Genomic DNA, 27,466 nt, shown 5'->3' on the forward strand with positions numbered 1-27,466 from the left:
CCTGCTGCAGTGTGGGGTGATCCTGCTTGCAGCTTAGAGGTGCACACAGTGAACTGCCAAAGTGCAGGCAGCAAGTCCTGCTGGTCAAGCTGGAGAGAACAAAAGTAATGCGTTCAGCATCCTCTCCTTAATGACATAAACGCCTCCCACAGCACTTGCTACCTTTTGAAAGTTATTTCTTACCTTCACACTACCTGAACACACCTGTTGATTCATGTTTGTGCTCAAGCCTAAAATTCTCCTGGTGAAGCACCAAAAGCTCTCCCAAGTGATGATCAAGGGGATGCATCTAGGTACCATGGTGACTACCTAGAACTGCCTCCTCTGATACATGACAGGCTGCAAGTCAATTGAAAATGCAATATTTCTGCTGCTTAGTTGTGTCCTGGATTGGCCTTCAAAGCATTGGGATTGAGAGCTATTAAAAAAAACGTTTTTAATCCTTCAACGTTACCTTCTCACATGGCTCTCCTACAGGTTTGCCAAGTATGACCTCAACTGATGCAGTAACTGAGGTGGAAAAGTGAAAGGCTTGTTTTTTGTAACAAAACTGAACTGACCCAATTGTCACATGGCAAATGGAACTGGGGATGGCAGCAAGATGTGAAAGAGACACTTTGAGCTGTAAAAAAAGTAGATTCCACGCTAAGAAAAACTAATATGTTTTCCCATAAAACTACAGAAAGGTAAGGGAGAGCACACAGGACATTTCATGCAAACATTTACACATTTGTCTCTTGTATTCTTTCCTCTATGAAAGAATGATTTGATTTCAGATCCCCTGAACAACGTGTACACGTTTCAACCAGCACATGTCTCAAAACACAGGCCTTCCAGAGGAATATATGCATGGTACTTTAAAATGAGAGGGGAAGTAGGAGGAGGGAGACCTGAATATAACCGCTGCCAGAACACAGTCTGTGTCCGAGTCTGCAGAAAGCCCCTAATGACAGCTCAGAAATGTCAATGATCTGTTTTAACTTCACAGCATTTTTAATTGCAAGACACCATCTGAGCAGTACTACTTACTCATCAAAGAACAAGATGCAGCAGAACGGCACAGGGGGGCTTTGGTCTCTTTCAGCTTTACACACTTTACAAAAATAATTCACAGTTTGTGATTGTACTTGTATCTCTCTGAGTGATTTGGGAGTGGGTGGCCACTACAGTTATTCTTATAGATATGGAACAGCCTCATGTGACTCTAGGTGAAGAAATTCCTCTGTTGTTTCCAGCCCAGGTTAAATAGCTATAGAGGAAAGCAATCAGTGCCAGGATGCTGGGAGGCACACTGTGAGCTTTGCAGGTAGCAGTCTGGAGTGTGTAGGTTGCCATGTCCTCTCTGCATCTCTTCCACAGCTCACATTAGGCAAGGCCACCAAACTGCACGTGTTTAAGTGTATATGTGAAATGAGGTTAAACATTAAAGAGGCAGAGAGAAAAATATTTCTTCCTTTAGGTTTTATAAATATTTTAAACCTGGAACGTTTAAAAGTATAAACTGCTCAACTGATAAGTTATGAAGCACTGATGAGGAAAGGGAAGTCAACAATAACAAACCACAACACAGTGTCTCCCCATTCTGATTGGAGAGGTGTTCCTCTGGAAGACACATAACCTCTTCACATGCCTGCTGTATCCAGTGATGCTTGGCAAAACATTAGCAAACAGGGATACTACCTATAAATCTTCATCATCAAAGGTCTCCGTGCACCTCAGCATTACAGTCTCATAATCGAACTGAAGATCTTCTTCCTGAAACCATCCCAAAGCCAGATAAGGTTAAAAACCACACAAGTTGACTGTATTTCAAAGTGCCATGAGCCCTGCTTCTGATCTGAATCAGCAACCAGCACCTCTCAGCCAACTGTTTGTGGTGCCTAATGAAGAATACACACTGGCAGCCCTGCCTTTAAGTACAGTACCTGCTGCTTGCCTCCATATCCTTGTCTACTATGTGTGTACACAGTGAATCAGAACACCACTTAACCCTTGGGATAATTACGCCACCAGCACTGCTCAAACTCTTGGGCAAACATACCAGCATCGGTACTGCACTGAGAGAGTGGTGTGCAGGGATTCATTCACACACACAAGGTAAGCAAGAAGGTCTCCTGTCCAGGACAAGTCAAGGAATCTTCATCGCAATGAGTAACCCAGTGTCTTGGTTAAGCTGTGTAGCCTACACTGAGCTCTGCTGCTGCCTGAGCTAGTGTCTCAAGCTGGCTAGAATGTTTCCTAGACAGACTCAGCTGCACTTCCATAACTGTCTCCAAGCTATTTGCTCAGAGGTAGAGCTGAATTTCTGCTCTCAAAACCAAAAATATGTGTCTTGGGCTCACGCACAGCAGCAATACAGCATCAAGCAGGAGAGCAAAAGCAGCACTTGGCCAGGGAAGACATTCACTACTGGAAACACGGTACCTTACATAAAGTTATTCTTTCTTTCCTAGGCATCTTCATTTCATAGTCATTTATATAAACACTAACAGAGCCCTGCTTTTATGCAGAACACAGTTATTCACAGACCAAATGGCTGTGTAAATCAGTGCTTGGTTTCTGACAATGGCCAGGAGTGGATGTTTAAACTAGAAGCTCAAGCATTTTGCATGCAGTATGCTCTGTCTCCCTAATACATGCTCCTTCATTTTGGCACACTGTGCTGTGAGGATGTTCTGAATTGGAAATTGTAACTGGACCTTCATGTTTATTAACTGTCAATCAACTCATCCCTGGGGAGTTAATTCTGGTAATCTACAACTCTACTGTTTGTCATTTCATTGGGTGCTGTCTAGTTCTGGTGTTAAGAGGTAATGGACCATCATCCTGTGTACCAAATCCAAACCATTTAGGATCAAAGTGCTCTCATGTCACCCCCAGATATTTTTGCTCCTGCTCTGGTAGCTCCTGTTTAATACCTTTTTGTCGTGCCTGCTGTCATTCCCAGCACCTCCTTTAGTGTTAAGGTCTCCAGGAGATTGTAGGAACCAAGTGACATGCAAAAATTATTTTGTAATTGATTTAAACAGCTGTGTAGCACCAGTTTCTGGTTCTTTGTGTTGTTGTTTTGGGTTCTGTTTGATTGCTGTCTCAATTATCACTCATCACAAATATTCTATTTTCTTTAAAGGAAGATCTGCTCAAATATCAAAGACTGGATGGAAGCTAGGTGATAGTAGAATATAGAGAAACAGCGGCCATTGTAGAGGCACAATCTGAGCCAAAATAAGCATGTTCTTGCTGAGTGATCTCTCCTTTTTGGTCCCGTACCCATGCGCAAGCTCTCAGATACCTTCTTGGCAAGAGGACAAGAACATGAGGACTAACACTCCAAACACAATGATTTCTGGCTCAGTGAATCTGCACCAATGGGCTGAAGTTAAGACCCGGCACAGCAGCTGTTCTCTTTTAAGAGCATAATTACCCTACTCTCAAGGCTTGCCAAACAGGGGCTTAAGGTAGGGAAGCTGGCATCAAGACAAAGCATTGAGTTCAGAATCAAGAAGCCAAGGGTGGGTTATGGATGAAGCAGACACTGCTTCATCAGCTTAGATGAGATCACTCAAGCGTTTCCACATGGAACTCACATGCAAACAGTAACTTAAAAATCCTTTGTGTCATTTGCCATTTTGAGTGATATTCTAAGCAACAACAGCACCTCAAACCTTGCCTCTTTCAGAGGCAATCCTACTGACCGGCAGAATGACATCTGAAGCAATAAACCCCCAGCTCTTGTTTTAATGATTCTGGACACTATGATCTGAAACAAGGGAAATCTCTTTCTGACAGTGACAGAAATATACTGCTCCTTTTGCAAGGAACCCTTTGGCGAAGCTTACCTGGCAGAACTGCGTATTAGCAAAGAAAAGGCTTTTTAGGAAGTCAGTGATCTGCAGATAGAGCCTGTGGTCATCCTCTGCATTTTCAGAAATGCCACTTGTAAATGAAGAACTGAAAATGGAACAAGAAATTACATTTAATTTCCTCTTCCCTCTTTTCCTCCTCCTCCTTACTTTCTCTCCTTCCCATTTTACTTACAAATTATAGAAGACTAAAATTGTTTCCATGACAAATCTGATAAGAAAGACAATAGGTGAAAAAGACAGGAAGGAGTGGAGGCGTAATGAAGAAATACCGTCTAACAAGTGCAGGAAATATATCCAAGTGCTGAGAACTGCTGTGTAAGAAACCACTACCACAACAGAGATCCACCAATACACTACAGCTGTGATAACACTGTTCTAGGGAAAGATATGCAACCATTATAATGGAGAGCAAAAATGGCCATTTGGTACTGTATTTTATAGGGCTGTTCCAAGAAACAACTTTGACTTCTTTTGTAAAGTTTTTGAGAGAACACCATAAAAATGTGGTCACAAAATCACATATCAGCTGTTTAATAGCAAATTTGTACTCAGGTGATCGGTAACTTTGGTACTAAGGTCAGATACTCACTCTAGACATTAGCTCTATACTCTCCTTGGGATCTTACAAAGTTCTGCACCACCCCCCTGTCCTGAACTATAAAGCACAGGGTGACAGGAAAAAGAAGGGCCCATGAAAAATACTGACTATTGAAATATTAATCTAATTTGGGGCTTAAATCAGACTGCATAGATGATGCCAACACATTTGGAGTGTTAACAAAGTTTGCTTTTCCCTGTTTCAAAAGCAAACAGCAGTTATGACCTAATAAATGTAATTTAACGGATACATGTTTTGTTAAGCTTTATAATATAAACATATTTTGATGAACAGCCAGAACAATCTTACTTCTGTTCATGCTGTTCTGGAAGTGCAGTGTGGAATTACAGTGAAGGAAAAAAAAAAAAAAGATTCACATCAGAGAACTCTCTAAATATGGAAAAATAAGCAGCTGGATCAAAAAAAAAATTAAAAATTAAAAAATTAAAACAATATTTGGAAAGAGAAAAAAAAATCTAACCAAGACTAAGCAGCAAGAATATTTAAGAGATGAATCAGAAAGTGATTTTCTTCTTGAAGACTATAAACTTTTCTTTCTTTGGTCTACTGAGAAAATCAAAGGCAGTGCTTGTTTTGTATCTGACATGTTCTTTCTTAGGTAACTGTAATCTGATCTGCAGAGAATCACAGAATCATAGAATGGCCTGGGTAGAATAGGACCACAATGATCATCCAGTTCCAACCCCCCTGCTATGTGCCACCAGACCAGGCTGCCCAGAGCCAAATCCAGCCTGGCCTTGAATGCCTCCAAGGATGGGGCATCCACAGCCTCCTCAGGCAACATGTTCCAGTGCATCACCACCCTCTGTGTGAAAAACTTCTTCCTAATATCTAACGTCAACCTCCCCTGTCTCAGTTTAAGAGTTTATCTATTTATCCAGAATCCAGGACTCTTCCTAGACTGTCCAGGATGAATCACTTACTAAAAGTGCCTACTTATCTCAAAGTGACTGGGTACTCCTGGTAAGCTAATCTTCCTGGTTCTGTTGTAAATGCCTATTTCATTTGTACACCTTAAGAGGTAGTACTACAATGAGCACAACTGCTGTATGCTACTACTTAGTTTCTACTAAAAGGCACAAAAGAGAACGCTCAGATACTGACTTCCTCTACATCAAACTTGCTGGGGAGCGCTGACTGACAGGTGTTGAATTATTCTATCTAGCAAAAGGGTGGGTTTATAATTTACCTCTGGCTAGACAATCCCTGAGTCTCATTTGTTTCAAGGAAACCAGCAGCAACATCAAACGCGTCTTCAAACATTACCTGTCAGAGAAAACACTTTGGATGTCAGCATATCCAGCCATTTAAAGAGTTTTACCTAGGGCATAGGTTTTAATAATGAAGTCTTAAGGAGTATAATATTTTTTTTCTTCCCATTTAAGAGCCTATGTTTACTTATGCAGAAATCTACAGGGTTTTGCTGACACAGGAATAAGGAGAAGAAACTATTTCATAACTCGGAACGCAAGATTAGTCCGTTCCCCGTGCTTCAGCCTCCAAGAATCAGACTTACATCTCCCAAAGATCAGTAAAAACATGGATTGTAACACTGCTTTCCAGACTTGACTTTGGCCGTTGCATTGTTTATGGCTAGAGACTTTAGCTGTACCAGCCATTCTCCATAAATCCGATTCCAGTGTATGACTCGTCTTACAAAGGAGTTTGGATTCTCCATGTGACAGACCAATAATCTCATTAGTCCACTCCGCCATTATGTTCTTCACACGTCTTCTGTTCCAGAAGGTACCGTACATGCAACATCCCCACCACATTTCCTAAGCAGATCAGTGGTCTGAACTGCTAATTGTCCTGTGACTCAAAAAGAGCTTGTCAGTGCAATTTACTTATCTGCTAAAAGTGAACCCCTGACCTTCCATTGCAGCTAATAAAATTGTACACTTCTCTGAACAGCTGGAAGCTTAAGCAATCGGTGCTTAATCAGGAACAGTTAATGGAGAGCTGGCTGTTATTTAATCTCTTTTTTTGCATGCTCTCATCTATGCAGCCACTGAGTTCTTGGCTCTGCAGAAATGCATGAAACAGGCAGTCATCAGCCCTGTATTGTTGCAACTGGTCTACAAATACTTTACCTTTGCTACCAAGTGCTCTGATTACTGAATTAAAAACAAACAAAAAAAACCCTAACAAATTAAAAAAGGAAAAAAAAAAAAAAGCAACCAGGCAAAAGCACACATGGCTTAGGAATCTGGGCATCTCTTCTGGGTACAGATCCATTCAAAAGGTCTTGGGAAAGCTTAATTAAAACTACTGTATGTTCTCTAATTAAAAGCTGCAGAGCCAATTAGCATCTGGAGGAGTGGAGCTTTAGGGGCAGAGGATAGGTGTTACTGAGCACTTACTTCCTCTGGTGTGGAGACCAAGGAACCACTGGCTTCCTCACTGTTACCTCCACTGTCCCTCACATCGCCACCAGTGCACGCAGACTCTTGGCAAGCATTCGTAGGACCCAGGTGGAAATCTCTCTGGCTACAGTACTGCAAGATGCTGTCTCTCCTTTCTTCAGAAAGCTCTTGCCAGAGGTGTGAAATAGCCGTGGAGACCACAGGAAGAGGTACCTCCTCAGCGGAAACAATTCCATGCTCTCTCAGTAGGTCTACTGTGTTCTTATAAAAATACAGGTACCTGAAAGGACAAGGAGCATCTCAAGAGCAAGCTACCCAACTACTGTCAATAAGTATGAAGGGACAAGGCCTCCTGTGACAGTAGAACTACCACAGGTTTGACTTGGTCCTGGCTTAGGCCATGGTCAGTGCTGAGTTGCTAATGCAAAGTATGCAGTGAATACGACATTCGCCCTTGAAAAAGATGCAGTTTCTCTTGTTGGTTTTGGAAGACCTACAGCTGTAAGGAACCGCTGCAAAGCACTGCACTATGGATGGTAACAGACACTGTACATAACTGAGCTGAGATACGGAGTGCCTTGGAGTGCTCCTCCTACAGAGGTGCTGATCCACCCTGAGTTCAGAACACAGGCTGAGGAAACTTCCCTGGGGTGGAAGGACTGCTTGCTATTTGAAAGATAAGCCAAGGATATAATTAGCATTACCTCAGAACTGTGGAATTGTGATTAATCTTTGCAGATAAGTAACTATTGTGCAACACTTGTTGCTAAACAATTCAATTGACACCTTAATAGCCTTCTCTAATAAAGCAGCTATGCTGGACAATTGTAGTTAATATCTAGAAAGACTGTGATATAATTGCAGCCATCAACAGGGGAGGAGGGAGTAGCTGTGATTCAAAACTACTTTGCTGACTTCTCCCTCATACAATTACTGAACATTGCCCAAAACCACCAGAGAAGTTTAGCAACTCTGCTCTGCCAAGATTTCATCTGCAAAGGGCAGGATACAGCCTCAGCAGGGCTGCCTCAGAATAGGAGCTCCAGGCTGCTGCAGGCCATACTCATCACACAGGCAAACCTCACGCTGGCTTAAAGTTTATGCCAAAATTTGGCATACTTGCTCTTGTATCCCGAGGCTCTTGCACTGCAAGTCACTTTTTATACTTCTGGCATTGCAGTGCTCTAAAAACTCTTGACTAAGGTCACGCCCTGATGTATTAGGTACTACACATGCAGATAGAAAGGCAGTACCATGGGCCTGAAAGCTCTGATTAGTGTGAATATGGGAACTCGGTTCTTACATCTGAGGGTCTGCATTCCCGAGACTGACTTCTGTGAGGCCTGCAGTGAAACTAGCGGTTCAACATTAATCCTGCAATTTCAAGCTGAAGACACAAGCACAGAAAGAACTTGCCTCTTCTGTTAGTACTGTGTGGCACAGTGAGCCAGGAACGATAATGTCTTCTTTAGAAAGTAGCACTGAAGGTTATTTTATGTTTATTAAACGATTAGAGTTCCTCAGATGAAAGAACATGTGTTCAAAGGAGGGAAAAAGAAGAGTATAAAGAGCAGTCATTGTTTCTCAGTTTGACTGGGCTCAGAATGCCTCCTTGGAAGATGGCCCAATGAAGCACATTTCCTGGCTAACCAAACTGCTCCATGAGAAATTAACCCAAAAGAATTCCATCTTTTAATTATTATTTGTTATAGTAAACCAGTAGTGAAAGCTTTAAAATAACCCTTCATGCAAACACAAACATATTTAACCTCCCTTTTCTGTGCTTTTTCTGCCGTTATTGGAAACAAAAGTACTGTGAGGGAGGCAGGCAAGCACTGTTAGGTCAGCTATTGCACTCACCAAGAATTCTGAACACTCAGCTCCAAATGAAGGATAATGGATTCTCTAACAGAATATGAATCATCATTAGACTGCTTGGCTAAAGAAATTGAGTTTGAACAAACCATGAGTCAACAATTTCCTTCCCAGCTGGAAGGAGCCGACCACATTTTGCACATTTGCAGCGCTGCGCAGTCCCATCACTGTAGCTCTCTGTAGAAGCTCAATGCATTTCTGATGCTGCCCAAATAACGTGATTAGACTTATCGCTGAGAAGCTGTTGTTTACTGAAGACTCCCTGCTGTTCTATGCTCATTACCACTGATCATTCTGAAAGAAGAATTAGCTACAGTTCAACTGCAGGCTGCAATAAAACTGCAGGGTAAATGCCAAGAGTCCACACAGCGCTGCAAAGGCCATGGTCCACCTCATCAGTGAAGAAAGGGAAAGACGGGTGTTTATGGTCCTATTGTGCAGTATTTGATGAAGTAGGGCTTACTTCCTCCAGAAAAATCCTCAGTCAGCACATTTCAAGGTCTTGCAAATGATACCTCTACTATAATCATCTCCAAATCTCGGAGGAGCAAAAGCAGGCACAGTAGCAGTAGGCTGCTGCCATCTGCTGGCAGAGCTGAGGTCTCGTTTTGATGGAAAACCTCAATAATCCAGGGGAAAATTATACCAACCAACCAACACCAGTTCAAAGCAAAAGAAAACAAGAAGGAAAAAGAAAAGAAAGAAATAGTCTATGATTTTACTTATGGCTATGAAGCTCTGGAGGATGGCAGCTACAGCCGTGGCTTCTCCTGCAATGCATACTAACTCTGGGATAACTACCATCCATGACCCCTATAGTACATCCTAGTACCATCTGAGAGCAAGAGGAAGTATGTGATAAACACTCAGCTTTAAGATACAAGTAACTGTGAAGAAAAAAATAGAAATTTTACCATTATAATCCCAGATTAAAATACACGAACCACTGAGAGGAAAGCAATGGTCTCCGATTTTTAGCACCCGTGTCAGGCACTTGGCTGATCCCAAAGAGGTTTACAGACCAGAACCTTCTGTCTGTAGCACACTCAAAAGCATTTATGTTCCCCTCCCCTCTCTCTATGTTTCAGTCATATTGAGTAGTATTTTCTGATGTCTTCCAGACCACTGCTATTCTGCAGACCTCTGCAGGTTGAGTACTACATTATTTTTCCTTGTTTGTAGGATTAGAGCAGCATAGGACTGGAAGAAACAAGTACTCCAAGCTGCCAGGAGCTAAACATCCATCTCTGGAAAGGACAGCAATGCCCCAACTTCTCATACCAATGCCAGGCTGGACAACCATCACCTGTGGGGGGAAATATCTGCCCACATCTACCTACTTGCAGTTCTGTAGCTCCCCTGGAACACATACAGCTCACCACTGGCAAGTTTTGTCTGCTGCAGCAATTCCTGTGCTCCTCAAACTTAGCCCCAGTGTGGAGACAGAACTTGATAGTGGTACTGATACCACAAGCACACAAGGACAAACACCTGGGTCAGTCACGCTGCTTGAATAAACTCCCATTCCATCTGGGTTAAAAACCACTTGCGTGTTGAAGGACTACAGGCATGTTGCAGCTCACTCTACAAGCCACTGGACAGTGGTAAAGCATGTCCACACAAGGACTGACACACTTGAAATGGGTTTTTTTCCCCCTCTTCCTTGAGAATCGGAGGGAGAGCTGGGGGCTGATACCATGCTGGGATTCCATTCATGTGCCAGCCACAGCTCCAGCCTCATCACCAGCAGGGCCAAAGTTGCTTGTACAAGGCTTTTGAGAGGCTGGGTGTCTGGATGCAGTGTTAATGCAAACAGGTGAAAAAAAAAACCACCTGAAGACAACTTGGGGTGCACCTACCGTTCAAATTCCACCAGATCTGGGGATGAAGTTTCTGGGTACTGGATTAATCCTGGCTTTCCGTCTTCTTCCATTGTTTGTTTTTCACATTCTTGCATCAAATACCACACAGCAGAATCGCTCTCACTCACAGCTTCTGAGGGCGACGCAGTGCTGAAAAGAACACATGGGGGGGAAAAAAAAGCCACATGAGCAACTTCTTAAGTGGATTAATAATGTCTTTCTCATGGTCACTCCAGGGTCCAGGGCCATTCTCCCCAGCAAGCTTTTCCCCAGTCCTTTTGCTCTGCAGGCAAATAAGAGGTCTGTGGTGAGCTGCATAGGAGGCAAAGGAAATACAAACACTGTGTTCATGCACTGTGTGAGATTACTGGGGTCCACAAGAAATTTCCTCATCTTTTCCTCATGATGAAAGGCCTTTGCTTGGAAATTCAGCACCAATGACCAAAGAAGCTAAGACACGGGGAGGGAAGCAAATGCAAAGTATTGCCATCCTCCCGTGATTGATTTAAGCCCTTACCTTTGATTGCTGAAGTACCTCTTGATATATTCTTCCCTGACTTCCTCCAGGCTGGACGGGTTCCCATCCTCCAGGCTGAAGGACTCTGCTGTCAGCAGAAAGACAACTATCACACTGGTGAGGCCTTTGGCTTCCCTCTCATTCTCAGTCCCAATCAAACAGAACAATCCTGACAACTGGTCCTTCAGGAGCCACAGGCAAAAGTGATGCAAGATGCGACACCTCTGCCTCTCCTATAATATCACTACCACTACTGTGAGCTTCTGACTGTTGAGATCTCAGATGTCCTCCTTTGAGTGAGTGAGCAGCACCAGAGAGCAGCAGGTGCTGGTGAAGGCATGGAGTGCATGACCATGACCTGCCAAGCTGAAAGCAAAACTAACAAAAACAAACTATCTCTTACCTGTTCCTATGGGACTAAATTCTAAACTAGAGGCTTCCATTTGCTATACTTTTGTGAGGAAACTCTCAACAGATTCTCTCTCCTTTTTCCCTAACTCAGACCAAAGTCTGCAGTTCCGAAGTTCCAGCTCTGGCTGTGCTTGATGTGAAGTGCTGGGTGTGTGAAAGCTCTGATTGATACTGTGCTGTGGCTGGAAGGAGCACACCTGTTCCTCCAGCCTATGCATGCAGCCAAGGCAGGGGTAGGCAGGGACCTTGCCTGCAGCTTGGGGAAGCAGAAATTAGTTGTGTCCTTCCTCTGCCAGGAAGGCTGTGGATCTGAGGGCCAGTGCTTCCTGAGTTGATGACATCTGTGCTACAAATAAAGCAGCATTAAAGTCTAATGCTTAATGGGAGCAGCCACACATCTATCTGCCTCTACTTAACAAACTGTCCGAAGCAAATACTTGCATACAGTACCTTTCATCTTCGGCAAAGAACTCAAGGTTTGCTCCAGTTCCTGGATATATTTCTTAGCCTTATGCAAAACCTGATACTAAACACAAAAAGAAATCAGAACTGATTGCTCTCTGCTCTGACTGAATTCATGTTTCAACAAAACTTAGTTGCTTTCTTCATTGTTTCCCTTCATTTTAACCCTCAGTTATCTCCATGCATCTGAGAAAACACCTGTGATGTTTCACCAGCTATCTGTAGCCTTACAAAGAAGAGAAAGAACAAGAAGCAAAGTTAAATAAAGACAAATATTCTGCGATATAAAGATGTTATACATTACATGTACATAATGCCTACTCACACAGCCATTTACTACTTAAGTCACATCTTTTACTAGCAACTGTTCTTGTTTGGATCATTATCTTCTTGGAGCATGCCCAGAAACACCATGCTGCAGCACGCCCCCTTGGATGTCTACCAGCTTTAGATGTAAGACTTTATATGCTGGGAGAAGCCCTTGCTTTGCTCTACTCCAGCTTCACTGATGTCAGCTGGAATAACTTCAGCACTGTAGATCATTCCTTCATTGCAGCATAACGAAGAACATATGGCCAATACCTTTCAACACACCCATCTAAAAATTGCTTCTAGATTTATAGGATCAGTGGGACCACCCAGGCAACTCAGACAGGAGGTCTCCCATGCAGAGCTTTCACACCAGACCATTTAGCAAGGCACGAAGCACTAGAATGACGGGTAAAGTTTTGCAGTTAGGACCTCACCTCCAAAAGTCATGTCTCGGGCACACGATACTATCAAAGAGTAGTTCAAAGAGTTGGTACATTAAGACAACCAAGTCAGATAAGACAAAGCAAGTATCTGTTTAGCCTTAGTTCTGAGGTCATGGAGACTTCAGCTCAACTTGCATCTCCTTCAGAATACAGCAAACCGAACTCTTACCTTGAACTTCATGGGGGGAGGGTGAGGGCCTCAGCCCCAGACAGTAGCACTTTGCATGTTTAGAATCTCAAGGAGCTTTACAAGGATGGTCCTGTAAAGCCATTACCCTCTCTAGAAAACTGAAAGCGACCGATCTAAATGAGTTGGTGGCACAGCTGAAAAATCCTGATGGTCTTTCCCCTACTTTCAGCAGGAAACTATCCAACTTTTTAGTACTGTTTGTGTTTAGTTCTTCTTCTTTCTTAATAAATAATTTCTTATTTAGAGGCCAGCAGGCAGAAGGGTTCCCTCCCCATCTTGTTCTTTCAGTGTACCGGATACAGAATGCACCTTATAAGCTGAATCAATTACTGCCTTCCTTCTTTTTCCGTCCCTAAATTTACTCCTCCCAATTTCCTACCAAAACACTGCGAAATCAAGGTCATTAAATCATAGGCTAAGAAGAACCTACAAACAATCCCTTTCCAGTGCAGGCAAACCACATGGTAAACCCATGACACAGAGACTACTAAGAGTGTTGCTCATGATGATGAGCTGGCAGCTGCAAAGCGGAAGGGATCCAGGAAATCTGCACAGACTGAAGTTATGTACACGCTGGCACATCTTGGGATCCCAATAGATAAACTAATCTATGACACGATGACCTGGAGATGCCCAAGAGCAGGTTGGATGGGGCCCTGGGCTGCCTGACCTGGGGGATGGCAGCTCCACCCAAAGCTGGGGGGTGAAAATAGGCGACCTTTGAGGTCCTTTCCTCTATGACAGCGACAGATAGAAGAAAGTCGGTGATGGCCCCGCACCTTGGAGGCCGGGCTGTCAGATTGGGCTAGCACGGTCTCCTGGAGGCTGCTGAAGAGTCCCGCCAGCACTGCGCGGTGCTGGGCCTGTGCCAGGCGTCTGCGTGCGGCTCGGGGCTCCACCTCCTGCGGCTGCAGACGGGCAGCGGGCCGTGCTCTCGCACACAGCTCGGCGCAGCCACCCGCTGCCTCCATCGGCGGCTGTAACGCAATGGGGGGTTTGTGCTGGGGACAGCGAAGGAAACGCACGAGCGCTACGGTGTATTTAACAGTGGGAAGAGATGGCGTCTGCCTGGGGAATGCTGGCTGTAGGCTCTGGCTAAACTCTGATCTGCTGCTAACCTCAGCCCGTGGCACCCCACCTCTTGCCCTGCCCCTGCTGGGATAACCCGTTCCCACAAGATGCTGGGGCTGAGGCTGCCGAACAGCAGCCTCCTTTGTAGCACCATCTTACCCCAATTCACCACGAGGAAGTGCAGGTCGTTGCCCAGAGGGGCAGCTCTGAGGACAGGACAGGACAGTTCCCTATTGCCTCACACTGCCCTGCCCTTCCCTACGGCCCACTGAGGGGAAGCGCCCCCCAAAACTGGCCCGGTGCCCCCCGTTACCAATTGCACGTATCACCTATGGGTAAGACCAACTCCCGCTCCTGCCGTTCCTCCAGCAGCCAGGAGGGGCGATGCGGTGCCGGAGCAGCCAACGGGGTCCCGCGGGCAACAACAGCCACCCCCAGCGCCGCCCCGCCCGCCCTGCCCCACCCATGTCCTCCGCGCCTCTACCCTCCTGCGCCCAGCAACACGAGCCGCACGTGGTAGCCAGCCAATGGGGACGCAGCTCGCGCCCGGCGGCGGCCAATGGGAGAGAGGGAAAAACGCGGGCTGCGGCCGCAGGCGGGTAAGGGAGTAGGGGAGGGGGAGTGGGGCGCGTGGGTGAGGGTGGTGCGCATGAGCGGGCGCGGGGACTACAAGTCCCATCGTGCTTTGCGCTTGGCGGGCAAGGCAGGGCACGCTGGGGGTTGTAGTCCTGGCGGCGCCGAGTCGGGCCGCCTCGCTCGTGGAGCGGTGGGCGGGCAGAGGCGGCGGCGCCGCTGGGACCGATGGCGGCGGCGACGGAGCGGACGGACGAGCTGGTGCGCGAGTATCTGCTGTTCCGCGGCTTCACCGCCGCCCTGAAGCAGCTGGACGCCGAGATCAAGGCGGACCGGGAGAAGGGCTTCCGGGTGAGCGGGGGCCGCGGCCCCTTGGCTGCGGGGCGGTGGGCAGGCCGCGGGGCTGCGGGGCTGCGGGGGCAGCTCCGTGTGGCGGAGCCGCCGGGCCGGGGCTGCGCTGGGGCCTGTGTGCCCTCAGAGGGACGGGCTGCAGCCGGGGCCGCGGGGAGTCGCTCCGTGGTCTGAGAGCTGCCGTTATGGAAATCTTAGCGCCCATCGCTCTGATAGATGGCGTTAGGATGACAGCTGGACGAAGCGGCAGCGCGGCTTCCTCTTTCCGTGCTGCTGTCTTGGTGGTTAAACGCGGTGCTTCCCTTCCGTCCGAAAATAACGCTGTTTTCTGAGTAAGCCCCGGTGTGACCGCAGCATCCCCCTGTGCTCTCAGGTGGATAAGATCGTGGAGCAGCTGCAGCAGTTCGTGCAGAGCTATGACCTGGCCGCGCTGCGGGACTACTGGGGTTATCTGGACCGCCGCCTCTTCAGCCGGCTGGAAGACATGTACCGACCGACGGTGAACAAGCTGAAAACCAGCCTGTATCGATACTACCTCGTCCATACTGTGCAGGTGGGAGTGGCTGAGCATTGCAGCTTCAAGGGATGAAGGAGCGGGATTGTTGTCTGCCTTCCTGCTGGCAGGACTCAGCCAGTCCTTATGTGAATGCAGCTCCTGAAGGATCTAAGAGAGTGGGAGGGTCTCACAGAAAACATGGTAGAGTTGGAGTTTAGTTGATAAAAGAGGGAGAAATTAGCTTCAGATTTGGACAAGGTGATGTGGGAGAGAAAGCAACACTTTTTTTCCCACTCTGAAGAGAAAGCAGTGAGCTCAAGTTGGAGCAGAAATATCTCAGTGATGCCTTATGGAGAAAATATGTTACTCGGGGAGAGCGCTGGTAAGCTGGGTAGACAGGCAACTGTCAGGGGTGTTCCATTTCTTAATTCTTATGAGTTCTTTTGCCCTGAGCTTGATTTGAAAAGTGAATATAACAAATAATGCATCAGATAAGTTTTCTTAGGCTGCTTCTGTGGTAGAACCATTCAATTTGAAGTAATGTCTGTGAACTTGCATCTGATGTAAGTGTGCAGGGTGCACTGGTTTAGCTGGCAATCATGTGAAGAATTGTCTTGATTCAGTTCCCCTTGTTTAAAACAAGGCTGCAGTCAGTAGGAAGAAGATTAGATGGTATGCATATTGGGAGCTTCTCCCGGTGCATCTGAGATTCTTTTGTTCCCAGATGAATCTTAATTCTAACCACCCGTTCTCTTGGCTAGTCAAAGTAGTTTCTATTGCATTCATCACACAGATGATATTCCAAGAACCTGTGGGGTGGTTTGGCTGGAAGTGTGAGATCTGTTCCTGTTGTGTTTCAGACTGGCCGCAATGACAAGGCGCAGGAGTTCTTCCTCAAGCAGGCCTCTGAGCTGCAGAACCAGGCAGAGTGGAAGGATTGGTTTGTCCTGCCTTTCCTCCCTACCCCAGACTCCAACCCCACCTTCGCCACCTATTTTTCACGCCAGTGGGCAGATACGTTTATTGTGTCTCTGCACAACTTTCTGAGTGTCTTATTTCAGTGCATGCATATCCTTTTTTGTTAACTAATGGTTAAATCTCTCTTGCTCTAGTGTTATGCCTACTGTTCTTAGTGCCAAGAGTACAGTGTTACAGAACCTGTTGCTTTCAGGTAATTTCAGGGTCAGGCCTTAATAGGAAGCTGTTTACCAGAGGATGTTAGAATAGTTATTATTCAATTATCTAATGACAGGTTATGTTCCCTGGGCACAGATGATTGTATAGTTGCTGCTAACACTGAACTCATCCCTTTGCTTCTGACTAGAATACCTGTCAGAAATCTTGTTACTTGGCATACTGCAAAACAGGCCTGCAACCTTGGATCCAGATCTGTCTCCTGTTACACCATTGTCTGGGTGCATCCATTCACAATGGTATGTAGTGACAGCCCAATATTGTTATGCTCTTCTGGCCCCAAATACTTCTCTATGATGGTGTGGATCGGGCACCTTTGCTGTCTATAAGGCAAATAGGCAGCGAGGGTGAGCTGTGAAGCTTGTTAGAATCAAGGCAAGTTGTTGCTTTGAGTTTTTCTTTAACATTTCTCACCAGTGCCAGTCATTCTGAACTTTGAAGCCGAATGTCACAGGAGCAGTCTCATACAAGAAGAAAACGAATCCCTGCGGCATAAGGTCAGAATTGAAGTAGCTCTTTGTTTGCTGACTGTTTAAGGCTGTGCATTTTGTGATATTGGGTTTGTGTGTCCAAACAGTTTGTATCTCTTCGATTTAATGCAGTTATTCCAAGGCAGATTCTTGTATAAATGCTTTATTTTTGTTAATCTTTCAACTGCCTCCAGCAAGCTTAGGGCAGTGGTCATACGATGACTGGTATCATGTCTGTGTAGGACATTACTGTGCCTCTGGAGGTGACTGTCCTTCTCCCTGTGCTATCTGCTGGGTGCAGATACTGTGCATATGCCTTTTCCTCTACACTGGCAATTCTGACAAGCTGAAAGTAGTGTGAGGTGAGTGTCAGGGTAGCCTGATGGCACTGGCCTCAGTGCACCCAGGCATCTTGCTGAGCCTGAGCTGTGGGAAGGAGATTACCTTCTAGACTTGGTGCCCGCACATGCTCACCACCCGTCATGTACAGGGCCTTGGCCTTGAGCTGCCTGTGTGCAGTGGCAGGCTGATCCGGGCTGCCCAGGCCAGCTCATTTCCCAGCACTGTTAATGGCAGTACAGCAACAGCCTGTGGGAAAGCATTGAATCCTGGTGTAACTTCTTTCTTATTTTCTGCTCTTGCAGCTATTTGCTTTGCAGGCTGAATCCTCCCGCATGAAGAAAGAGGAACTGGAAGTGGAGGAAGCAGTTATACATCACAAGCTGCCTGCATATGTGGCCAACATGGATCGACTTGGAGACTCTGAGCTGTGAGTGCCTGCAGGGGAGGATGGGCCCTGCTGCTTTTATATGGCTGAGAGAGGCTCTAGGAATGTCATTTCCTTGTTCATTGGAGAAAATTTCTGCTATGATGCCTATTTCCCACCTTTTGAGAGAGGTTCTTGCTGATTACTGGGAGCTGAAGCATGCATGGAAGTGGCTCTACTTTGGTCTCAGCATTATACCAGGGCATTGGTAGCAGTGCAATACCCTGAAGCAGTGCTCAGGTAGAACTGTTTGTCTCTTGACTCTTATTTTATTTAGTGGCTGTGAGTGCTTTGTGTTGTTCTTAATTGCTGTTCCGCATCAGGTGGCGGGGTCATTGTTCCACAGAGACGGGCTTTCTTGCTTTTGCCAAGTCAAATGAGAGTGAGCTGCTGTTCTGTGAGGCTCAGTTATACATGGGTTTCCTCATAAATCTGCAGTTTAACCTGGTGAGCAAATTACGCTGCTGACAGTAACAAATAGGAGCTCTAGCAGAGGTCACATGTTAAAATCTTAGTATAAAATTTCTGATTGAAGTTCTACAGACACACTTCTATCTTGATAACTGCTCTGCACAGGACAAGTTGCAGAGTTTAATTTGCGATCTCTTTGGTCTATCTATGAAAAGCCCTGATATTCATTTGCACATGCGGAAGAGAGCGATGCAAGGGATGAGCTAATAGAGTTGCCATATTCTTGACCATCTCTATTAGAAGGACTTACTTTATAAGTGGTCTTTCTTGTGTGCACAACTCTTGTGTTAACTTGGTGGCCAATTCTGGTCGGTTTTTCTATGTCTGTGTTTGACCCAAAGCTTATTTTTGGTAGAACGGTTCCCTCTTTTACGACAGAATGAGCCAGTGGAGGTGACTATTCCTCTTCCTCTGTGTGCTACCCTACTCTCAGAGGAAACTGTAGTGGGGAAAGTCCCAGTCATGTTTTGGGAAGCAGTTGGTGCTGGGGGTTAAGGGAGGTGTGTGTTTTCAAAGGTTGAGGACTTGAGTTTTAAAACTGGTGAACATAACTTGCTGCATAACTAAGGGTGCCGGGTGAAACCCTGTATGTTGCCTTTCAGAGAGGTCTGCTTTCAACCTTGGGTTCCTTCTATACTTAACCCCGAGTGGAGGGAGTAGGTGTTTAGGGTGACTATACATGCGATTTACCAACAGCTGGTCCCACCATTTCTGTGACACTACCAAGAAGTGAGTGTTGGTTCCAGTCATTTATAATCATCTGCTTTATGCACTAACACAGCATGTTTCTGAAACGGTTTTTTAGTGTGCAGTACTCCATGAGCTTGGGAAGGAATATGTGTCTTCCAGAGGTTGAAGCAGCAGGCACTGCTCTTGTTGGGTGATCTCTAATCAGGTTGTCTACAATTCCATGTCATGTTTATTATTTCTTTTTAATTTCGTTCAGTGATATGACCTGCAGCCAGAGAAGTACTGCACATTCTCTTCAGTCTCGAGGAGGCTTTCTCTCCTCTCTTCTCTCCCAGAGTAAAAAGGGTCCTGTCAGACCAGCTCAGCCAAGTGGGGCTTCTCCAACACAGACTGGCAGCGTGCTGCTAGGGAAGAAGGAACCAGCAAATCACCAGGTGATTCTGAGAGGTGCTCAGTAACCATGGAGTTAACTTGCAGCACAGCACTGCTCCAAGCTTTTGCTTTCACTTGGAGGAGGGGGAGGGAAAGAAATGTTCTTTCTTGCTCATGTATGCTTGGTGTGAATGCAGTACAAGAGGAGCTGAAGGTCAAAGCCCTTATGGATGTTTAGGTTGTTTTTATTTTTATTTTTTTGCCTCCTCTTTTGCTTTCTTCTGCAGCCCTGTGCAAGTAAAACTTTGCCAATTCATTCCTCTGCCTTCCAGAGTGCCAAAGGAAGAGAGGGAACAGCAAGCAGTAAGGATGGGAAGAGCCACTTTAGTGGGTTAGTAGCAGGCGAGTCGAGCTCCCTGCAGCAGCGTCAGAAGCGCTTGCAAGAGCATGGGAAAGAAAGGAGAGAGCTGCTATCAAAAGGGACCTCTCAGGTACTAGACAACACCATGAGACTGGGCAGTGGTGGGCTGGCATTTTCTGTTGTTAAGTTGTGCTAGATGGGATGACAAATGCAAATGTTCTGATTAAGCTTCTGGTTTGCTGCTCAAATCAGCTGTATCAAAGGTTAACCTCTGTAATTAATCAACCCCTTCTGCTCTCAGGTTATTTCCTTTGTCCCTAGGTGAGACTCAGTGCTGATGTTTCAAATAGAGTTGCTGTTCGTCATGATGTCAGCAGCCTTGTGTTCAAATACTTTATTTTATAATCCCCTTAGTGGCAGTGAACATGGTTCTTCCATCCCTCAGAAGTGTGCAGTTGTAAGGTGATTTGAATGCTTGATGTTTAAATAAATAGATGAAAAATGCTGTTCCAAGCAGTCATGCAGCACAGGTTTCTGAATCTCTCTGTCGGCTGTGTGTCTTCTTGTGTTGATTTGCGCATGTTCTGTGTGGACAGCAAAGAAGCTACAAGCTTTCCGGGATAGGGGTAGAAATGTATCCCCACACAAAACATTGCAGACCCCCACTACCCAACAAGTATCCTTTGATTTCCCTCTTGCTGTGATGCTCCAGGTTAAGGCAGCAGTTTGTCTTTGCAGAAGTTGTCTGGTCATCTTGGCAAAGCTGATACTGTTCAGCTTACTGCTGTATTCAGTGCATATGAGCAAAAAGGAAGCTGAAAGGCTGCACTGTTTTTGTGACTTGAGTGCCATTCATTGCTAGTTATCTCCCCTCGTTTGACTATCACAGAGGGAGGTATTATTGGATTTATTCCCTAGTCTTTTCCAGTTTTGTGAATTCAGATGATTAAATTATGCAGTGTTTGACCTTCTGTGCAAGGTATGTCACTACTAATGTATCCTTGACTTATTTATAAGGAACAGAAATCCATTACCATGCAGATTCTTCACGCATTTTTATCTGCAGAGATAATGGTGTAGATAAGGGTTGTTAGCAGATTTTCTTTTTCCTGGCCCATGCTCTGTGTCCCCTCCTAGTGACTGTTTTCAGAGACTTGTGTGTGCCACAGTGGATCTCTTGTCTCTTACATACCTTCAACTCCTAAAAATCCAGTTGTTCTAACACTGTCCCGGTCAGCTTGGGAGAGAGAGACTTTGAGCTTCTGGACTTGTGTGTTGACTCTACAGTTGTCATTAGTTGGCTGCATTGATTGCCATATTATGCACAGACTAAATACTAACAGACAACCATAGGCCATCCACTGTGGCTTTACCATCCTCTAAGAGCTTTTGTGAAGATTGAAAGTCATAAGTAGTTCTTGCATTAGACAGTGTAGGTTGATGTTTGATTGCAAGGCTGTGCTTGAATGGGGTCACATGAGCCTCTGGTATCAGCTGAAGTGTGCTCAACACTGCAGTTCCTTTGGTCCTTATAGGAAAGCGTATGACTCTGGGTATGTTGTCGGGGTGGTGAAGAGACTTCATAACCAAGGAGGCCATATTGAATGGGACAGTTGTGCAGTTTGCTATCCCTGTGCTCAGGAAGGAGGCCCCTTGGCAGAGAAGGAGTTGAGCTGGCAATGCTTGTGTTCCAGTATAGCAGCTTCTTTGTTCTTTCTCCCAATGGGCAGTGTGGCTGAAAAGCTTGACCTGGAGATGCTGCCTCCTTTCACATGGGATTTCTTCCTACAGGTTCAGAGTGCTGAGAAGAAAACAGATCTTAGTGCATCTGAGCCAGAGCCGTGCTCAGAGCCACAAGCTGACCAAGCAGAGACTTCAACCAAGATACCTGTCAGCAGTACGGAGTCTGTTGGGGTCCGGCAAGAGCAGCCTTTCATTGTCCTGAGCCAGGAGGAGTATGGGGAGCACCACTCATCTATTATGTACTGCAGGTAAGAGGCTGGCAGAAGAGGGATCTTTCCTAGAAACCTCTCCAGAGGACCAGCTGTGTGTGGCCTCTTTCTGCATTGAGAATGGACAAAGATTCATGTGATAGGGGAATGTCAGCCGGGAGGAAATTCCCTGTGTGAGTGCATCACTGTTGCTTAAGGACATTATGCTTTGCCTGTGGAGCACTTTGTTGAACTGATTATGGACTAAATGAGAAACAGTGCATTCCTGCAGTGGGATTTGGAGCACGTGTGGCTGGATGAGAAAAGATTAACGGGATATTTACTTGCATCTAAGAACTCCAGGGAGAAAAGTATCTGATCTGTTTCTTTCTGCACATAGGGTTGATTGTTCAGGACGGAGGGTGGCCAGCTTGGATGTGGATGGTGTCATCAAAGTGTGGTCTTTTAACCCCATAATGCAAACTAAAGCTTCATCTATTTCCAAGTCTCCGCTGCTGTCTCTAGAATGGGCGACCAAGCGTGATCGGCTGGTGAGTAACCTGTGTATATTCAGACTTGAGAGTCTCAGCTGATGATATGGAGCTCTGTTGTTATGTTTCACATTACCTTCTAGGTGGCAGCACTTCAGATAAAATCAACAGAGCAGTTGGTTTCCACTTGAGGGAGAATTGTAGCCTGTAGGGTTTAATAAAACCCAGCAAGTGAGGCGTGTGCTTTATGTATTGAGCATGAAATTCACTGCTACTTGCCCCGAAGCATAACTTTCTGAGCTGCAGGATAAAGGGCATCTCCTTTGAGGTTGTCACTTCTAAAGACAGGCAGAAGCACGGAAGCCCATGGGAAATCAGCAGCAGTGTGCTGTGGAGCTTCACTCATACCCTGAGCCAGAAACAGGAGAGAGCAAGGGTGTGGTATTGACATCCTGGCTTGTGCAGGTGTGAAAATGGCTCCATGGCCACCTTTACACTGATGCCTTCTGCAGCTAAGGGTCAGTACTTGCATAAAGGCTTGAATGCTTGGTGTCATAACAGTTTAAATGTTTCTTTCCCATAGCGTTTTCCCTCTTAATTCTTTTACTAGAGAGGGCTCTTAAATTATGTCATGATGGTGCAGTCACTAATATTTCTTCCACATTGTGGATTTTTTCCTTCTATAGATATATGTCAGTATATCAGTAATATATATATTACTGTAATGGTGTTGACAGTTGTTGCATGGCATTGTTGTACACTTTCCTCACACTCCTTCATCTTTCCTTGGTTTCAAGCTACTGCTGGGCAGTGGAGTTGGGACAGTTCGTCTTTATGACACAGAAGCAAAGAAGAATCTCTGTGAAATCAGCATTGATGAAGACATGCCCAGGTAACTCTCAAATGCTGATTTGTCTTTGTTTCTATATATGTATACGCAGGTATGTGTACACACACACGCTCTTGTGTACATGTATATGTGTGTTTGTGTACACATATATATATTCATGTACATATATCTTGCTAGTTTTGACTGTACAAAGACATTGCAACTGCAGTACCACTTAGCCTTTGTGCAGAAGGCAGAGTCACGGTGCTCTGTGTCTGAGCAGAGTAAAACTGATTAGATTAGATAGAGAGGCTCGCAATTTACCTAAGCACATGAATCATGCCCTCCTTTACAGTGCATCTGAGATGGAGGACCTGTCTTCCATGGTCTCCGTGGCAGAACGAGGAGCTGAGTGGTCTTCTGAGATGGTTGCTGGAAAGAGGCATTTCACACTCTCTGCTGTGTTTCAGAATCCTGTCGCTTGCCTGCAGTCCAAGTGGTGCTTCCTTTGTCTGTTCTGCAGCAGCTCAAAGCCCCATCTCCCACATGGACTTCTCAGTAGTCACCGCTGGGGGCAAAAGCATGAACCAGGTTCCTGGGAAGCTGTTGCTGTGGGACACTAAAACAATGAAGCAGCAGGTACTTGCTGGGTTCCTCTCCTTTCTAGGTCTGTTTGCTGAGAATGAGTATCTCCTGTTCTGATGTGTGGGCTTTCTTTCTAAACTACTCTGACTTTCACTGTGGTGTGAGCATGGTGAGCTTTAGTTGTTCATATAGCATGCTCCAGGACTGCTGTAGAGACCAGCTGCCATACAGCTGGAACTTGTCTATCTTCAGAACTCTTCTAGCCATGTATTCGAGCATCTCTCAACTTGGTTGTTGTTGTTGCTTTTTTTTTTTTAAGTTAAGAGCTTCTTTCAGAGTATTAATCGTACATCATCTCTGTTGTTGCGGTTTAGGTGGATCAGATTCTGGCAGTGAATTCTGGTCCCATAGCCTTTGACGTATGCTTTCCCTGATGCATAGGAAAATGAAACAAACTTGCACTAGTGTCTGCTAGAAGCTGGTTTTGCAGCTTTAAGGACATTATCAAGATAGCTACATCTTGGCTGAGGTAAAATGTTGGTCAGGCATCACAGTTGAATGCAGTTTCCAGCCCTGGAGTCTGTGGTCATGAAAGGCATAGGAGTTCAAATTGCAGGAGCTCTTGTTATTTAATACCATCTTCTTTCCCTCCTCTGGAGGATAGCTGCTTAGCATTTCAGATCCATTAGGGGCTTCTAGGCATTAACACAGTCTTTCCCTTCTAGCTGCAGTTCTCCCTGGAGCCTGAGCCTATTGCTATTAACTGCACAGCCTTCAACCACAACGGCAACCTGCTGGTCACGGGGGCTGCAGATGGGATTGTTCGTCTCTTCGGTATGTTGGAACTGAGTGGTGAGGCAGTCCCTCAGTGTCACTTGCTGGCTGCCAAAGCTCCAGCATCCTTCCCCTTCTGGGAGGGTGACAATAGTGCAGTGTGACCAAATGCCAAGTTGGCAGCTGTTTTCTGTCCTCCACAACCACTCAGGAGTAAATTGACAAACTTTCCCTTGGGGTCATTATGTGAAAGCCTTGATGGTGCTGCTGGATTTGTTTCCCACCTGCTGAGGGGAGCAAAGCTGACTTGCACTTGAGTCTTGTCATGTTGGGTGAACCAGAGGCTGTTCTGAAAGGATTACTGTTTCAAGGCAAAGACTTTAGGCAGGTCTTTCTTTACTGGACAATTTCAGTTTCTCAGATTCTAGTCTTTTGTAGCTTTCCCTTGTGGTAAAGGCAGCTGGAGCCTTCTTTATGAAGAAGGATCTGCTTTTGCCACAGTGGCTAAGATGCGAGGGCTACATAACCATCTAGGTCTGAGGACAGAGGTAACAACAGCTGTGGGAGTGAGCAAGATAGCAAGGGCTGGAGGAGAATAAAGATGGCAGTGTGTCTTTGGTAGAGAATGAGTGCAGTTAATTCTGAGCTCTAAAGTTGGAGGGGGTAGTGGCTGGTTATAGATAGTGACTCTGTGGTCAGTGGAAATAAAAGCCACACGTTGGAGAATAAAGACAGGATGCTTATGCTGGATTGTGCTCCCTCTGGCTGGAATAGAGAGCTGAGATAGTGTCCTTATTAATGTCTCTAATGATGGTCTCTCCTCACCCCAGTTCTTTGTGAGTTCTGGGGATATTTCAGTACTGGTTCTTCCCTCAGATATGCAGCAGCATGAATGTGCCATGAGCTGGAAGGCACATGATGGGGAGGTCTACTCCGTTGAGTTCAGCTATGACGAGAACACAGTCTACAGCATAGGCGAGGATGGCAAGGTAAGCTCTGGGTGACCTCCATTGGTCAGCTGGTGGAAAGATCCCTTTGTGAGCCCTCTCCTTTGGGTGTTTTTATTGTTACCATGCCATGTGAATCTGCAGGCTGGTAATTGTATTCTTACATGCACGGCACCACCCAGCTGCATTTATTCTCTGTAGAGATGGTGGCCAGAAAGTGTATTAGCAGCTGAAGATGCTTTGGACCTTGTATGCAAACCCTGCTCTTGGTGAAACATTTCCTTCCTAGGGAATCCAGGCCAAGATGACCTTTCTGTGCTCCTAAAATCATCATGTTTGAGATCTGACACTTCCTGAAGAGAAGATCCTTGATAACTTAGCAAGAACTTCCTTGCAAATAGCTCTCAATTGCTTCTAATAAATGCTTCAATTTCTGTAGTTTTCAGGTCTCTACCAATAGAGGTTTGGCTCAGGCCAGAGAGGTTCTCTAGAGACATGGGTCCTTGGCTGTTGAAAGCTGAGTGAAATCCCAACAGGATCCTGCCTGTAGTGTGGCAGTGCTCATATGCAGCTGTACTTATGAAATGTAATGTGTATGTGTGCTTGGGTGGTAGGCACGCTTGCTGCCCTTGCAGGCCATGTTTTGTAAATATAGTCACTTAGAGCTGTGGAAACACTGTTTTCTGTTTGTGTAAGATATCCCCCTCTCTTAAAAGTGATGAATGGCCAGTCAGTTTAACTGTGGGCTTTTATTTTCTATTCTAGTTTATTCAGTGGAACATCCACAAAAGTGGCTTGAAGATCTCAGAGTATGCTCTTCCCAGTGAAGCTACAGGTCCCTTTGTGCTGTCTGGATACAGTGGATACAAACAAGTCCAGTTCCCACGAGGAAGACTTTTTGCCTTTGACTCTGAGGGGAACTATATGCTGACGTGTTCTTCTACTGGGGGAGTCATTTTTAAGGTAAGTCCACAAAATGATGAGAAACTCCCTTTTGTATCAATACAAGCATTTGTAACAAGGCTGCAACTTGCTCACCTCTGTTTTGTGAAACTTGCTGTTTGGATTGATGTGTGGTCCGTTTTGTGTGCATTTTGGCACTGTGTGCTGTTTAAGCAAGTGTTTGAACTCCAAGAATGATACTCCTTGGTGCTAAGTGCCCAAGACAAAGGATAGGGATATGGAATATATAGCAGGCTTTGCGTTCTCCTGTGGGTACACTGCCCCTGCTGCTGCATCTTGCCTCATTAAATTCTTATACTTTTCTTCTTGTAGTTGAATGGTGAGGACAAGGTCCTGGAAAGCTGCCTTTCCCTGGGAGGACACCGAGCTCCTGTTGTCACAGTAGACTGGAGCACAGCCATGGACTGTGGGACCTGCCTCACTGCCTCTATGGATGGGAAGATTAAGTTAACAACCTTACTGGCTCAAAAATCTTAATTGGAGCTGTGTTGAAGGAAGAGAGCAGCAGAACTGGGGGAAAAAAAAGACGAACAAACAAGTGTTAACTCCACAGGAACAAACTGCATGGGAAAGAAGGCATACCACAATCACTCTTTTCATTTTAGCTTTTGCCTCTTGGCAGATGTTAAATACACATGCCAAACCACTGCAAGAGAATGCCGATCTGGGACTGCTTCAGTGGCAGCAGTGAAAAACAGAGCTTCACTGATGACCCCTTAAGGCAGCTGGGCTCTTTCTTTTAGAGGGGTCTCAAACTAGCATGTGGTTAGGAAGCTGCTGGAATCGTGACAGGGGCTATGCAGAAGGTGAAGCTAGAGAAGGCATACATGAGGCAGCACTTTGTGTGGTGATGTGGATGGCTCAAACTGGAAAAGCCAGTGCAGAACTAGAGTATTATTTGGGTTTAATATTTTTTTTGTGTGTGTTTTGTGTTGTTGTTGTTTTTCATAAAAAGAAAATACTCCCTTGCACTTGATTCCTGTGCTCTGTTCGTCTATTGCTGCAAAGTGTGAAGGATGACTAGGGCAGAGTTATACCAAGAACAGGCTCCTGTGTGGAGAAAAACTATTTTGTTTTCACCAGGTGCTTCCTGCACTGACAGTCGCTCAGTGGGGGCTACCTGTACCACTCATCCAGGAGCAAAAACAGCTGCATTGCTTGGATGCATTGTGTTATTTGGCAATAACTGCCAGGAATTGCAGGAGGGA

At 45.6% G+C, this 27,466-nt stretch overlaps 2 protein-coding genes across 9 annotated transcripts; one reads left to right on the plus strand and one right to left on the minus strand.

The window, feature by feature from the left end:
• Nucleotides 1–1,446: 1,446 nt before the first annotated feature.
• STRA8 (stimulated by retinoic acid 8) lies at nucleotides 1,447–14,023 on the minus strand. Of its 3 annotated transcripts, none has more exons than XM_015859401.3 (8): nucleotides 13,703–14,023; nucleotides 11,967–12,042; nucleotides 11,106–11,190; nucleotides 10,586–10,738; nucleotides 6,849–7,131; nucleotides 5,675–5,751; nucleotides 3,840–3,951; nucleotides 1,447–1,755 (listed from the first exon to the last, which is right to left on the minus strand). In XM_015859401.3, the coding sequence occupies exons 1-8, from the start codon at nucleotides 13,892–13,894 to the stop codon at nucleotides 1,681–1,683; spliced, it is 1,053 nt and encodes a 350-aa protein (XP_015714887.2). In that variant the 5' UTR covers nucleotides 13,895–14,023; the 3' UTR covers nucleotides 1,447–1,680. The 3 variants fall into 3 exon arrangements, with proteins under 3 accessions (XP_015714887.2, XP_015714881.2, XP_015714950.2); XM_015859395.3 differs by having other exon boundaries at nucleotides 11,106–11,193; XM_015859464.3 differs by lacking the exon at nucleotides 13,703–14,023 and having other exon boundaries at nucleotides 11,967–12,083.
• Nucleotides 14,024–14,762: 739 nt separating this feature from the next.
• Nucleotides 14,763–27,234, plus strand: WDR91 (WD repeat domain 91). 6 transcript variants are annotated; one of them, XR_014934365.1, is made up of 15 exons: nucleotides 14,763–14,918; nucleotides 15,292–15,471; nucleotides 16,275–16,481; nucleotides 17,022–17,105; nucleotides 17,723–17,847; nucleotides 19,262–19,439; nucleotides 19,665–19,868; nucleotides 21,530–21,729; nucleotides 22,070–22,220; nucleotides 22,958–23,052; nucleotides 23,345–23,628; nucleotides 24,300–24,408; nucleotides 25,225–25,337; nucleotides 26,061–26,258; nucleotides 26,571–27,234. XR_014934365.1 is itself a non-coding variant. In XM_085515492.1 (15 exons), exons 1-15 carry the CDS (start codon nucleotides 14,796–14,798, stop codon nucleotides 26,733–26,735), a joined length of 2,301 nt encoding a protein of 766 aa, XP_085371618.1. In that variant the 5' UTR covers nucleotides 14,763–14,795; the 3' UTR covers nucleotides 26,736–27,234. The 6 variants fall into 6 exon arrangements, 2 of the variants coding, with proteins under 2 accessions (XP_085371618.1, XP_085371629.1); XR_014934362.1 differs by having other exon boundaries at nucleotides 23,460–23,628; nucleotides 25,179–25,337; XR_014934367.1 differs by having other exon boundaries at nucleotides 19,710–19,868.
• The last annotated feature ends 232 nt before the right edge of the window (nucleotides 27,235–27,466 follow it).

The sequence above is a fragment of the Coturnix japonica genome, chromosome 1, assembly GCF_054131305.1.
Source record: "Coturnix japonica strain WE chromosome 1, WE-NBRP24, whole genome shotgun sequence".
Lineage (NCBI taxonomy): Eukaryota > Metazoa > Chordata > Aves > Galliformes > Phasianidae > Coturnix > Coturnix japonica.

Bases quoted from the DNA above. Each gene is read 5' to 3' on its own strand.
- WDR91 (XM_085515492.1), top strand. From the start codon at position 14,796: ATGGCGGCGGCGACGGAGCGGACGGACGAGCTGGTGCGCGAGTATCTG. The intron at 14,919-15,291 runs GTGAGCGGGGGC...CTGTGCTCTCAG, and splicing joins ACCGGGAGAAGGGCTTCCGG to GTGGATAAGATCGTGGAGCA. The intron at 23,629-24,299 runs GTACTTGCTGGG...TTTCCCTTCTAG, and splicing joins CTAAAACAATGAAGCAGCAG to CTGCAGTTCTCCCTGGAGCC.
- STRA8 (XM_015859395.3), bottom strand. From the start codon at position 13,894: ATGGAGGCAGCGGGTGGCTGCGCCGAGCTGTGTGCGAGAGCACGGCCC. The intron at 11,194-11,966 runs GTACTGTATGCA...TTCTGCTGACAG, and splicing joins TTCTTTGCCGAAGATGAAAG to CAGAGTCCTTCAGCCTGGAG. The intron at 3,952-5,674 runs GTAAATTATAAA...TTCCATTTTCAG, and splicing joins CAGGGATTGTCTAGCCAGAG to TTCTTCATTTACAAGTGGCA.